This window comes from Erigeron canadensis, chromosome 5 (assembly GCF_010389155.1).
Source record: "Erigeron canadensis isolate Cc75 chromosome 5, C_canadensis_v1, whole genome shotgun sequence".
Taxonomy (NCBI): Eukaryota; Viridiplantae; Streptophyta; class Magnoliopsida; order Asterales; family Asteraceae; genus Erigeron; species Erigeron canadensis.
The window spans coordinates 35,038,467-35,053,885 of NC_057765.1; the positions used below are offsets into that span (position 1 = coordinate 35,038,467).

The 15,419-nt window shown below is 30.3% G+C and overlaps 2 protein-coding genes across 2 annotated transcripts; both read left to right on the top strand.

Moving 5' to 3' along the window:
- Nucleotides 1-334: 334 nt before the first annotated feature.
- Nucleotides 335-2,874, top strand: LOC122601674 (pentatricopeptide repeat-containing protein At1g31430). Its single transcript, XM_043774415.1, has 2 exons — nt 335-2,107; nt 2,332-2,874. Exons 1-2 carry the CDS (start codon nt 335-337, stop codon nt 2,338-2,340), a joined length of 1,782 nt encoding a protein of 593 aa, XP_043630350.1. The 3' UTR covers nt 2,341-2,874.
- Nucleotides 2,875-8,935: 6,061 nt separating this feature from the next.
- Nucleotides 8,936-10,684, top strand: LOC122602436 (uncharacterized protein At2g29880-like). Its single transcript, XM_043775116.1, has 2 exons — nt 8,936-9,213; nt 10,049-10,684. Exons 1-2 carry the CDS (start codon nt 8,968-8,970, stop codon nt 10,586-10,588), a joined length of 786 nt encoding a protein of 261 aa, XP_043631051.1. The 5' UTR covers nt 8,936-8,967; the 3' UTR covers nt 10,589-10,684.
- The last annotated feature ends 4,735 nt before the right edge of the window (nt 10,685-15,419 follow it).

Sequence of the window (15,419 nt, forward strand, 5' to 3'; positions counted from 1 at the left end):
GGAGTGAACACGTCAGTAGCGGCCCTGAGAATTCAAATTCTCCAGGCGAGTCACGAAAAAAATGCCCATAACTCTTATCAATTCAAATATATAAACAACTTTTTTTTATTATAAATGATAACTAACATTATTACAGCAAATTATATATACATAATAATATCATAAATTTTATATAATAACACATTTTTTTAACATATGATATTTGCTTTAAAAAAAGTCATGTGTATAATATGCTAGTACTTTTTTTTTTTTAATGTTAAAAATTAGAGTATTTATTTAAGTTTGATAACATGCATCTTTTATATCCTCGGTGTAATTTAGAAAAAACTCAAACATGTCTTTCAAACTGAAAAAATACTTCATCCCCACAAAAAAAACATGCATTCATCTTCTCAAACACTGCAAAACCATGTCCCAACTAACCCAAATTCATGCCCAGATTGTGATTCTTGGTCTTTCTCAAAACGCAGATGCCATTCACAAGCTCATGGCTTTTTCATCCATAACAAACTTACATTATGCTCAAACATTTTTCAACACAATTCAAACCCCATCTTTATTTGCATACAATGTACTTACTAAATCATATGCAAAAAACAAAGATTATATTAAAACACTTTCTTTATTTGATCAAATGAGAATGGTTGATGGGTTATATCCTGATAATTATACATACCCTTTTGTGTGTAAGTCCATTGGGTGTTTAAAGTTTGAATCATTTGGTGAAAAGATTCATGGGGTTGTTTTGAAATGTGGGGATTTGGGTGATTTTTATGTTTGTAATTCGGTTATTGATATGTATGGCGAGTTGGGTCGTATTGAGTATGCGAAGAAGGTGTTTGATGAAATGCCTGAACGAGACTTGGTTTCGTGGAATGTGTTGATATCGGGTTGTGTTAAGTGTAAGAAGTTTGAGGAGGCTGTTGAGGTGTTTTTGAGGATGAGGGAAGATGGTAAGGTAAGGGCTGATGAGGCTAGTGTTGTTAGTACGCTTTCGGCTTGTGTAGCTTTGAGAAATTTGGAACTTGGGAAGGAGATACATTGTTATGTTAAGGAGGAGATTGGGTTTACGATGATTATTGGGAATGCGTTGTTGGATATGTATTGTAAGTGTGGATGTTTAGACGTGGCGCGAGAGATTTTTGATGGGTTACCGAAGAAAAACGTTAATTGTTGGACTAGTATGGTGTCAGGTTATGTTAATTGTGGAGAGTTGGATGAGGCAAGAGTGTTGTTTGATGCTAGTCCGGTTAAAGATATTGTTCTATGGACGGCTATGATAAATGGATACGTGCAGTTTAATCAGGTGGATGATGCAATGGATTTATTTCGACAATTGCAAATGTTTGATATTAAGCCTGATAAGTTCACGGTTGTTGCTTTGTTAACTGGGTGTGCACAAGTTGGGGCTTTAGAACAAGGGAAGTGGATTCATGAATATATGAACGAACATAAGATAATGATTGATGCTGTATGTGGGACTGCTCTTATTGATATGTATGCAAAATGCGGGTGCATAGAGAAGTCTTTGGACGTATTTTATAGGTTACGTGAGAAAGATACTGCTTCATGGACATCGATTATATGTGCACTTTCTTTAAATGGAATGACTCGCAAAGCACTTGAGTTATTTCATGAAATGAAGGAATCTGGATTCATACCTGATGATATTACCTTCATCGGTGTCTTAAATGCTTGTAGTCATGGGGGGTTAGTGGAGGAAGGTTGGAAGCATTTCGAATCAATGAAATCAGTGTATCGAATTGAACCAAAGATAGAACATTATGGGTGTTTGATTGATCTACTAGGTCGTGCTGGGCTATTGAAAGAAGCGGAAAAGATTGTTAACAAAATCCCAAAGGAAAAAGATGATATTTTAGTTCCGGTTTATGGTGCTTTGCTTAGTGCTTGTCGATTATATGGTGATGTTGATATGGGCGAGCAGTTAGCTGACCGGTTAAGTGAAATTGAAAATAGTGATTCGAGTATTCATACACTTATGGCTCACATTTATGCATCTGTTGGGAGATGGGAGGATATGAAAAAAGTAAGAAGCAAAATGAGAGTTGATGGAGTTAAAAAGGAGCCTGGATGTAGTTCTATTGAGGTAAATGGAAATATCCATGAATTTCTAGTTGGAGATGCTTCTCATTCCCAAATGAAAGATGTTTATTTCAGTTTGAACTCATTAGTAAAACTGTCATATGCATCTGAGATATATGATTTGGACCTAGAAAATACAGTTTCAGTAAATTCTTGATAGATTATATATGTATATATATGGTTCTTTTTGACCATATGTGATTGATACATAATTCCTATTATGGCCAGAAACTTTGAGGTTTCTGCAACCACGGATTATGGAGCACAAAAGTAGCAGGTGGTTCTGCCAATTTGGAAGTAAACTTGCATATAATGTTGTCACCTATGCAATGCTGGTGGGCGGGAATGGTTTGGAGTCTCGAGACTCTAATCAAAACTTGGTGGATAAATGACATTTTGGGCATCCTTGAACATGGAATGGTATCTGCAATTCAGCAGCCAGCAATTAGGCAAATTTTGGACAATTCTGGCCTGACCCAAAAGTATCTGGAAACGTCAGGAAGCTAGTTGGCGGCTTGATATTGCAAATTATTCTACAAAGCTTTGAGGCTAGTCAGTTTCATTGGAGGTTATGTACATACATTGACGGATAAAGTAAAGAATTTTCATGAGATTTACTTATTGCTAGATGAGTTCAAATGTATTTATTAGAACTAATATCTCATTTTAATATTTAGAATTTTCTGAGGGTCAAAATTTTAAACAGTTCTACTGTACCATGTTTAGTTATGAAAGTGTCTTTGCTTTTGTTCAATGTTTATTATTCATGTAGAGAGCTTTATCTATTCAAGCTGATGCAGATAATGGTAACTAGTGAGTTATGGTCATTTATGTATTTTGTTATTGTTTGTATATAAACAGACCATATAAGTAGTCAATTGCCTTACCAGGAGACAGAATCTTGGAATGATAATATTAGAGGTAATAATTATGTATAATACGAGTATTTGTTTCATGCTGCTTAATATGATGATACCATTTCCGGGTCTATTTATAGTGTCAAGGTTCATATAACCCGGACATAGCCAAATTAATACTTATAATAAGTCAGACACATTTGATTGCACTAGAAAATGCCCGCGTTATGAAATGGTGATGGTGATGGTGATGGTGATGGCGATAGCGGCGGTGAATGATGTATATAAGAAAGTGTAGTTAGTTTAAAAGTTCATTGATAAATGTTATAAATTAGTCCAAATATATTTTTAGTAGACCATATTTTTTAGTTGTTAAGTGTGTTGATTAATGTAGGAGCAAATATGTCATTGGTAGGGGCAAAAATGTCATCGGGAACAGAGATATGTAAATTGTTAAGTGTGTTGATTAATGTAGGGGCAGATACATAGAAGTTAATTTCATATATATCGGACCTAACTCACTATAATATCATATGATTCATATCATATACGGAGTATACCCAAAGCATATTTATAAACCATTATGATGTCATGAAATTGATACTTTAGATATATATAATATATAGTTGGATTAAGAAACGAATATATGATATTAACCTTAATGTATGAAACTTTTGATTAATGGGTTCATTTTGAAATTTAAAGTATATATGACACGCATACTGTTAAGCTTAAATTTATCGTTAATAAAAACAAAAATAGAAAAACAAAATATATTTAAATTAACATGTAAAAACAAATATAATACTATTTAATTTAAAAGAACGAGAATATGTGGGTATTATATGCCTAAACATAAGTATATACCTTTCAACTATTAGTATTTTAATTCATAAAAAAAATGACCTTAATCATCTATTCATTATACAATAAATATTCAAAAAATTTAGTATGTGATACCAATTTTTTTAGAGATTGGTGTTTTTTTTATAAAAATATAAAATGTAAAAGTATGTGGTACCTAAAGAGTAGGGATGAGCAAAAAGTACCAAATCCCGGTCCCGTCCCGGTACCGTTCCGGTCCCGGTACCGGAAAGTGGTACCGAGTCCCACGTGGGACCGGGACCAGTACCCACTTTTATAGGTTTGCGGGATCGGTACCAAATGGGATTGGTACCGGGAAAATCCCGAAATCCCGAGAAAGTCCCGATTAGTCCCATATAAACTTCAAACTCATGTTATTCTCTGGAATTGCTTCTTTGGACATGGATGATTGTGTTTTGTTAACTTCAAGTCTTCAGCTAATCTTGTGTTTGTAGCCATTTAGTAAATTAGTGTATACAGCTAGTTACTCTTGTTATTCATAAATGATGGATATTTATCTATTAGAACGTATGCTTCAAGCATAATGCTTGGAAACTGAGTACATTATAATACGGAGTAGTTACATTTTTACAATAAGTCAAATACTAGCATATGAAAAAGTCAACACTACACTAAAACCATATATAGATTCTTCGTGGTCGTTTCGTTTCTGATTATAATTTATATCTTAGTTTACATTAATGTCATGCATATAATCTGGACATTTAGTTAGATGTTTGGAGGCATGATGCCACTATTATTGCTAGAATCTGAAATGCATTAACATTAATAAGTGATTGGGATATATTACCAGCACTTGGAACTAATATATTAGTGAAATGCATTTATGTCTATGTTTAAATGAGACTAGTCGGGATTTGGTACCGATATCCCGATCCCGTCTCGGTACGGTACCGGGACCAGTACCGACTCAAATGGGATCGGGACCGGTACCAGATTTTGGCCATTTTCGGGATCGGTACCATCGGTACCGGGACCGGTACAAGACGGTACTAGTCCCACGCTCATCCCTACTAAAGAGCATCTCCATGTCTCTAACCATAACTTGATGAAAGACTTTTTTGGTGTAAAAAAGTCATTGAAAGGCTTTTTACTATTGCAACCAAAAGCTTTTTGTTCAAATAGCTTGACATTCTTCGAGCTATTCAAAGATGACTTATTATATAAAATATTCATTTTAATATCATCTCAAATGTACTTTTCACCCTTCTTTCCTTTTTATTCTATTATAATAGATTATTGTAGGTGTACTTTTTGAAGAAACTAATTATAAATACAAATATATTGAAAAAAGCTTTTGAGAATATAATTAATAAAGAAAGATGTGTAAATTAAAAAAAGCTATTATAGCTTTTTACCACTGGAGGTGCTTTAAGATTAGGTACAACCACATAAGAAGCGTGAGGGACAAAATTTACACTTATTAACTGTCGTGTATTCGGATAAATTAGTAAGAGTCGGATATTTAAAATAGACATTTTTATTTCGACGGAGATCTTTAGCACGGACCCGATTAATATAACTATGTTACACCTTTTGCCGTCGGATCAAGACACAAAATTTCAAGCGAAATTGATTTAAAAAATAAAAAGATACAACAACATATTTCCTCTTCTCATTTATATATTTTTTATTTACAAAATATATTAAAAATTAAAATGTAAAAAGTAGTACTCGTATTTACTAACAACCCGATACTTATTTTTCCAACCCAAACCATAAAACTCATTGAGCACGGGTTACAGAGAAAAAAACAAACAAAAAAAAAACAAAATATATATATATATATATATACTAGGTATTTTACCCCGCGCGATGCGCGGCTAGTTAAAAAAGTTATTTTATGCATTAGTAAATAGTTAATCTACAGGTTTATCTTGTGAAAATCAATTATGTTATAGTTCATGCCTTCATGGTTAAATCCTGGAACATTCTAATCACCTTTTATCTTTTCTGACATCACAATCGATATCACAGTCATTTAACCTACTTTGGTGATTACACACCCTTAATAATCCTAAATACAATTAAGAAATAAGGTATTTTATCTCCGTCAATCCAAAACCCATTTGTAAAACTCAAGTAACTATTGTTATTATCATTATATTATAGACTGTGTTTTGTGGTTAGAATAACAACCAATTTGATTACTGTATTTTATGTGTTTCCGCCAAGAGAACGAAGGAGAGAAACAACACAATTGTGTTGGACGACTTTTTATTCTTAATTTAGTATGAGTTTTGATTTTATTTTTTTTATATCTTATGTATATAGTTTTGATTTAATATTTTTATATTATATTTAATAAAATAAATTATATTGGTTTGAGAAGAAGTATTATAAGATAAATATTATGAAAAATGTATGGAAATGCCAAATAGGATAAAATCCTATGTGGTAATTTAAAATTGATGTATTATCACAAACTTAATTAATAAACATATTCATGAGTATTAAATTAGAAACCATAAAAAGATGGTATAAATGTATAACATACCAATACTAATAGGTGAAGCTTAAATGGGGTTTATACGGTTGAGTTAAGGGATGATGATGTTCGTAGATATATACAACACAATATTTGTCCGCTTCGACTACCACTAAGTGTACAGTCTGTAAAACCACTGACGGTTTGCTTTCAATTTTCGGTAAATTGCTTATAATATATTAAACGTTTGATTCAAGGTGATGAATAAATGACCATAACTCGTGGGTCTTTGAATGGTTATGCCAAAAATTATATACACATTATATGTTTTAAGCAAATATTATCAAATAAGGATATTCATGAATTTTACGTTGTATATAGCATATATGTAAATGACCACAATCCATAAACAGTTTGTCAAATATGTTTACCAAATTTAGATCTAGTGGATCTAAAATTTCATACAAAGGGTGCTTCTTTTTTTATTTACGTACGTAACTTATTTTTTAAAAATTGTATGTATATAGTTTCTATATATTTAAAATTTAGTAATGTATTTAATTTAAGATAAATATAGTAAAAAAATTATGAAGATGTCACGTAATACAAAATCCTATTTGGCAATTTTTAAAGCTAGCATTAAGTTGAAAGAAGGCTTTAGAAGACCAGGATTCTTACTATTTTAATCCTAGGTATTTTACCCGCGCGATGCGCGAGCTGTTATAATTAGTGTCCAAAAATACTTAAAAATAAAAGTTCAGATGTACATGTATTCATGATTGGTTCATGATGTTTTGTTGTTTTTATTGTTATATCACCATATTATACATAACCAATTGGTAGATATTTCTAAATTATACAATTCATAAGATAAAAAAAAAAAAAAAAAAACATTAACGACAATCACTTGTATTCCGATTTTTTTTTCTTTGTGGCTCCATCCTAGGATTGGTAAACAACTATCACTTGCAAATCACAAATAGTGATAAAGCTAGTCAACAAAAAAGTTTCAAATCATACCAAGTCATTCTCACTCGTTACTCATATAAAATGTAAAAGATCAATAATATTAACAACAAAAGGCAACATACTCAACAAACTTATGGTTATGCAATTATATTTTATGGATATGCAATTATATTTATAATGTATAATAAAACTATGTTAAGAAAAAGTTTCAAATTGTTGGTTTAGATTGATCTTAAATACTTTTGCTACAATTCCATAGGGTGTTGCTTGTTCTTCAAGCATTCAAAATAATACATAAAAATTTGATAAACAAATATATAGTTTTTATATTAATGCAATTTGTAAACAATATCAACTACTAAAACTTGAAATATATAATTCTCTATAATCTTGAGATTTCATGATATAACTTCCAAGATTGCATTTTTTTCCCCATACACGTACTATGTTTTTTTTTTTTTTAAGATTAACAGGATTTCCATTGTTAATTTTGTATTATATAGTTCTATTTATTTATTTAATATTTACTGTTTTTAACTTTAAAGTAATAAGTTATTCTTGTATTTAATATTTAATTTGATTAAAGATATATAAATATTGTCAAAAAAATTATGGAGATGCCATGTAGGTAAAATTCTATGTGGCAACTTTTTAGTATAGGTTTAATTTTGAAGATATTTTTATAAAGCTTGGATTACTATTTTTTTAATAATTATATAGATACATATGTATTACAAGTTCAAACCAAAATAATACACGGAGCGAGGCGAGGGGCAGACCGCAGCAAACAGAGAACTGAGTGTGGCTGATCGAGGGGTTTTTCAATATTGAGTTTGTTTTTAGTGGAAAGTAAGTTCGATTAAAATTATTTTTATTTATTATAAGGTGTTTGACTGATCGAGTGGTTTATGGTTTTATTATTATTTTGCATTATTATATTTTTTTTATATGTGTATGTGCGGTATTATCCCCTGTAGAATTAAACCATGTTAATGGTTTTTTTCAAATGCAATTAGCCATTAAGTTATGTGTGGATTCCGCAATGTAGTACTTAGTGATTTACAAACTAAAATTTTGTTTTATAATAGTATATGATAAGTAGGTGTAGGGTTGCCCGGATTGAAGATGAATGATAACGGGGTAAATTTGACGTGTTTGTGGTGGAATGTAAAAATAACGTGTCACTGATGTGGCATCTCGGGTCACATGTACCATACGTTTTGCTCTAACCTCTTGGTCGATAGAGCACCTCGTATACCGTAAGTCAAATGTCCGTTGGTAACTACATACTAGATATGGTCAAAGCTATACAATTAGAGTATCTCCATTTGGGACTAAATGCTTATTGGCTTCCCAAAAAGCTATCAAAAGCTTACTTTATGGCTCTTTAAGAATGAAGATTATAAAATTGTTAATTATATGAGCTCATTGATTTGTATTATTAGTAATCCTCTTGGGCCAAGATGACTCTTGCAAGACAACCCGAGTTAAAAGCATGTCCAAGTCGTATCTTTTTCATTTGGTTTTGATTCGACTTGTGACTCATACGAGTCTAATAACTATGAGTCTTGGCTGCTAATGTGATTCAATTTTAATTATGTCTGAACTGTAGTTTGGATATCTAAACATGTATTCTTCTTCGTTGTATTGTACATCTTGTTTCTTGTAGACATGGACGTTACTTGTTGGAGAAAAGAGCAAGATGCAAAGCTAGTCGATGCACTCATGGAATTACATGTATCGCGGAAGTATGTACCTGCTACTATCGACTTTAAGTATGCTAACACAGTGCAACGCTTGATGGATCCAACTTTTAAATATACATGGAAGACTGTAAAGAATAGGATGAGGAATTTAGAAGTAAACTTCTACATATTGCGCAACATGCTTCGCAGCAGCTACGGATTCAGTTGGGATCAGGAGAAAGCTTGTGTTATTGCAGACAAGGATGTATGGGACAAGTACCTTGATGTAAGTTTTCAGACAACTTTTCTTACGTTTGCTGCTGTTCTTGACACTACACACTAGCAAAAGATATTCTCGTATTATTAGAAAAAAGCACTTCCAGTAGTTGTGATGCTATCGGTTATTTGACTCTTATTATACGTCAAATGAAAACAACCTGGCTTCTTCTGTAGTAGGAATTCATTTTAAGAATCTAAGAAAGATAAAACGTCTTCGTAAGTGTATAATCTGGCCATTTTTAGCCAAAATGGTTTATTGTGTTGGTTAATCAGGCTCCATATTGTATCTGCCAATTTATCAGTTAGGGGACTACTTAGCTTTAATAGGGATAAGAGCCTAAGATGAATACATCTTTTCAAGGAATCCCTATATTGTCTCAAGCAGGATGGTGCTATATGTATTTTTTGTTCCATATCTGTGGCAAACGGCTGAGTTACTTCGTCTGGTAACCCGTAACGGGTCAAATTAGGTTGCGTTAAGCCGTTAACCCACAAACATCTGGGTCGTTTTTTAATTATATTGTATCTATATATGAACTTAACATAATGTAAACCATCATTAGAATAAGTATCCAGTATTTTATAACAAATCAGTTTTTAGGAGATTGTAAATACTTGATTATATATACTTTGGCGACGTTCATACCATTCATTTTGTTTGACTTGCTAATTTTCATGTACCTTGTTTCTTTTTGGATAAAAAGTACCCTTTTAGGATATATTTTTTTTAATTGCATATTGGATCAGTATTATTAACAAGGTTTGTAATATAACATGATCATTTAGTCATAAAAATATATTACTATGACATGATTTAATTTGTATTCGTAATTCCCTCACAGATTCATCCACAAGCTGGTCAATTTAGAAAACAACCATTTCCCCATTACGCCAAGCTTTGCATCATATATGGTCGGGAATATGCTGCTGGTCCTCAAACAGATGGTCTTGGAGGTAAAGTGGTAGTAGGAGAAAACCAAGTGAGTCCAATTGTGGAAGCTAAAGACTTGCATGTTATTGAGGATGTTCCTTCATATTATGGAGTTGTAGAAAGTGTGATCAGTAAACTAAAAAGAGCCGGTGATGATGAAACTTGTGCGGAATCACTGGAGAAACAGAAGAATGCCATTGAAGATTTTGGGCCTACTTATATTGAGAACTCAAACCGGAGGGCAAATCAAGGTATTAATAATGTAGCCAGTGACATGATGGACAAAGTTGTGACTCAAATGAAAGATTTGCCTAGTCTGATTCTTGATGAAAGTCTTATAGCAATGTCTGTGATCGGTAGGAGTGCAGCACTTTCCAAAATGTTTGATCGATTGGACGAGGATGGAAAAGTTCGCATGGCACAATTGGTTGCAAATGGTTCCATAAGTTAGGCATACTGGTTTGTTAGTATTGTGATGATGTTCCTTTTAACTGATGTTTGTAAATTGTGTTATGTTTAAGTTCTACTGTCTCAGCTTATTAAAATTTGTGACTGTAATTCTCCCTTCTCTTTTTCATGCATCTTCTTAGTAACTTGTGATCTCCCACTGACGTGGGTCGCCGGCCACCTCCTCATCTCCGTTAAACCATAAGTTTTGGACCAGTCAAAAATGAAACCATGATAAAAGATTGGTGGTCAAATTATAAAAGACCAAATAGTAAAGGATAAAAATAAATATATAATGCAGTATAATATAAAATAAGATTCTATGTTGTAAATATTATATGGTATTGCATTATATTATAATAAGATAATATAATATCTATATCTATATCTATATACATAATAAAACAATAGTAATCCTTGCTTTTTAAAGCCATCCACCTCAAATTAAAATTATCTCTAAACATGCCACATAGGATTTATTCTATGTGGCACATCCATATTTTTTTCACACTAATAGATTTTCATTAAATAATATAATATAATTATACATATATTTTAAATATGGCATATAAAAAAGCATATATATATAAAATTTATATTTATATAAATCAAACATATATAAAAAATCACGATTAACATTGCATGACATTTTTTAACTTAATCAAAACTATATACACAAAATTAAAAAAAAAATCAAAACCCATATTAAGATATAAGAAGACGTCTAATACATCTATTAATTTGGCAATGATATTTGACATAAATAATATTATTTATTAAAATATATACAACTTTGAAGACTATATCAAATTTTAAAATTTATTTAAAAATATTATTAGGTTATACACAACCAAACAATTTTGTTGTTTCTCCTTCGTTCTCTTGGCCGAAACCTTAACCAAAATTGGTTATTCTAGCCACAAAAAAATGTCTACTTTATAATGATAAGAGTAGTTATTTTGAGTTTTACGAATGAATTTCTTAATTGTTGGAGATAAAATACTTTATTTCCTAATTGTGTTTATGATTATTTTTTGCCCGTCACTACATAAGGTATTTTCTTCATCTTTTCAGCATAACTGAAAGCAAAAACTATAATGATTTTCTCTTATTTATCTTATTATTTTTTTACTTATTCGTATTGTATTTATGTGTATTTTATATGACTAAATTTTTGTCATGTTTAGTTTTTTTACTTTGTATATATTATTTCGTTTGATAAATATATAGATATCATGCTACATTATCGATTTATGTTTGATTTGTTAATGATATCAAAATATCTTATGTTAAATGTTGGTGTGTAATCACTATAGTAGGTTTAGTGACTGTGATATCGACATGTCAAAAAAGACAAAAGATGACCAGAGTAATCCGGTAATTAAGCATTAACTATAACATAATCAATTTCAACATAATAAACCTATGGAATAGTTATTTATTAATGCATAAAATAACCTTTTCAACTAGCCGCGCATCGCGCGGGGTAAAATATCTAGTATATATGTATATATACTAGTGTTCAGGCCCGCCTAATGGACGGGTAGTCTCAAAATATATTAATCAAAGCTAAAAAATTGTAATTCAAATATATAAAATAGATATACTAAAATCAACTTGGAAATTTGCTAGCTGAATGGCCACTCCATCGTTCAAAATACTCCTAAAATTTTTCCCCCATTCACCATTGACCATTGACCGAACCATGTATGATAATGCTCTATATGATAGTGTTCTCTTAGTGTGTTTCTATGTACTTAATCCAATTTTAAAAAATAAACTCCAAACAAATTAACCATAAGAATCGAATAAACATCTTTGCATACAGATCCAGAAAAATTATTCAGGATAAAAAAACAACCCAACCAAGGACATTCCAAACGTGGATCAAATGATTTTATCGGCTAATGCAAGAAAGGTAGGGAAATAAATTCTTGATAAAAAAAGGAGTCGAGCCAAAAACCTTGCAAAGCCATCTTCTGTTGTGTTAAATCCTAAACATAACGTGGTTCAAAGGGTTTATCTAAAAGTATTATTTAAAATTGATATCATGTTTTTCATAAGATCCAAAGTATATCTGTCATACACAAACTAAAATGATGAATTGTTCCACCATGCTAAATAATCATACTAAAACATTCAACACAATCTCAATATGTAGCATTTAACCCTGATTGAATAACAATGGCTAAAAATTTACACCATTAATGAGCTAGTTTTAAAACAGATTCAAAATAATCATGGTCGATATATTAACATAATCATAATCTTACTCATACCAAAATTCAACTTTTCATCTAAAAGCTTATAGAAAGGTATAATCGTAAATCTTAAGTATACACCATTACTGAGCTACTTTCAAAACGATATCAAAATAATCAAAGTCAATATATTAAAGTAATTTGAACTCTACTCATAGCAAATTTAAACTTTATATCTAAAAGGTTAGAAAAATATAATTGTAAATCCTAAGAGTTAATATAGGTTACATATACAAAATTTAGATTAGTTAAGTCATATATCACAACTTAATCAATACGAAAGTTAAAGAAGAAACATACGAAAATTAACTCCATATAAATATTGATTCCAGTTTACCCATTTTTTTCCAACTTTAGTTAAATAAAAAATTTACAGTTTCTTCTATTCTAAAAATGTAAACTATATAATTTGAAAAATACATACCAAATCATCAACAAAGACCATCTCAAACGTTTTGATTTTCTTCGGGTTGTTCCACTCTGAAACAGTCCATACATGCACAACACATAGTCGTAAATGCTGGTTAACATGTGTTGGCTTAAGATTTTCAAGATGAACTAATGTGGTTAAAAAGTGTAAATTGGTGATGAGAAACCAAAAAGTGTAAATTAATTGTTTTAGATTGGGTTAAAGTGTAAATTGGTGATGGAAAACCAAAAAGTGTAAATTAATTTAGATAAAGATTAAAAAGTTAGAGGATTAATATGGATGGAGGATTATGATAAAGGAAGAGGATTAAGGGTGTCAAGTGTACCTCTAACCCCCTTGATTAGTTATATTATAGATATTGAACATTTAATATATATTATGATTTTTTTTTGTTGGTGAATAGGTCGAAGATGCTCAATGTGAAAATTTTTCCAAAAGCTTTTTTGTAAAGAGCTTTTCAAAAAATGTTAACCGTTAATTTAATTAATACAGTACTTTTCTAAATTAATTGAAAAACTATCTATAAACCCTTATAAAGCATATTGACTTTTTCTATTTTAGGAAATTCAGCATTTTTTTATACCCAAAATACCCTTATTTCTTAATCTTAATTTTCCTATACACCTAATCTATACTTTTATATTATTTAATAAATAAAACATACTTCTCTTTAGAAGTTATGGATGAATTATCTAAAATACCATTAAAGATTAAATTACAATATCAGTCATTTATCCAAAATATATCCATTAATCTTTTATCAATTATCTTTACATCACTTATCTACACCACTCGCCGCCGCCTCCACCACCAACAGTGACCCCCACCACCACATCGTCGCCGCCACAACACCGGCGCATTGTGCGAGTACCGTGCTAGTTAAAAATATGCTAAATGTGTATAAAAATTTTATATTTTTCATATCAAAACCTTTCCCTACATTTAGCTAAACCCAAACTATTCTACCCCGTATTCTTTACACATTTACACTAAAAAGGGTTTACTTTTTCCCCTTCTCTTATCATCACTATCACTATTTTTAGTTAAAGCCCATTAAAGGTTATATGGACTTGTTAGCTACGAGTATTTTTCTTTATAACCATTTACTCATTTGAATGTCATTTAAATATCTTAATCTTAATCTTAATCTTATCTTATAAGACAGTTGAACTAATGACTTATTAACCAATCAAATCGCTCAATTTTATCAAATTAATTTTCGCTTATGTCATTATTTAGATTAACTATAAATCAGAAATTTCAATAATTATTATCCAAATATATTATTATATTAGTATTTATATTTATTTGTAGAAAAAGTCTCATTAATTTATACTTTTTTATTTTTCATCAATAATGTACACTTTTTAGCCCTAAATACTTAATTTATATTTATTTTTAGCCATCAACACTTGAGAAGATTTTTTTAAAAAATTACAAAAAGTATTTATATTTAAGTTTTTTAAGTTACAATTGTCACTCAAATCAAGAGTTTTAATTGTTATCAAAAAATATGAAAACAATCTTAATTGTTATCTAATTATCATAAGACATTGATTGAAAATAAACATATTCATGTTATGGGTCACATCATGATGAAACACATATATTTGAATTTCAAGTATAGAATCACAAGTATGTTTATATTTTACGAGTAATTCTTAATTTATTTGATAATAATAACACATTATGAGTACATCTGGTTTCAAAAAAATTATAAAATAGAGAAATTATTGTAGCACGTGCCTTGTGGAAAGACTACGACAAACAATTCCATCAATATATCTCAGCTAATAATGATAGTGACGAACTTATGGTTATTGTACTACAACTTGCAAAGTATAACGCTTAGAACCATATTTTTTTCAAAATTATAAGTTTTTATCAATTAAACATATTAAAATTTAATATTGATAATATCATAAACCCCGTGTCCAGTGTCGAACACGGGTCTAAAATCTAGTATATACTATAAGACAGTTGAACTAATGACTTGTTAACCAATCACATCGCTCAATTTCATCAAATTGACTTTTGATGATGTCATCATTTAGATAAACTACAAATTAAAAATCTTAATAATCATTATCCATATATATTATTATATTAGTATTTATATTAATTTGTAGAAAAAGTTTCATTAA

Excerpts from the sequence above, each read along its gene's own strand:
- LOC122602436 (XM_043775116.1), top strand. The coding sequence starts at position 8,968 with ATGGAATTACATGTATCGCGGAAGTATGTACCTGCTACTATCGACTTT. Across the intron at positions 9,214-10,048 it reads TATGGGACAAGTACCTTGAT|ATTCATCCACAAGCTGGTCA; the intron begins GTAAGTTTTCAG and ends ATTCCCTCACAG.
- LOC122601674 (XM_043774415.1), top strand. The coding sequence starts at position 335 with ATGTCTTTCAAACTGAAAAAATACTTCATCCCCACAAAAAAAACATGC.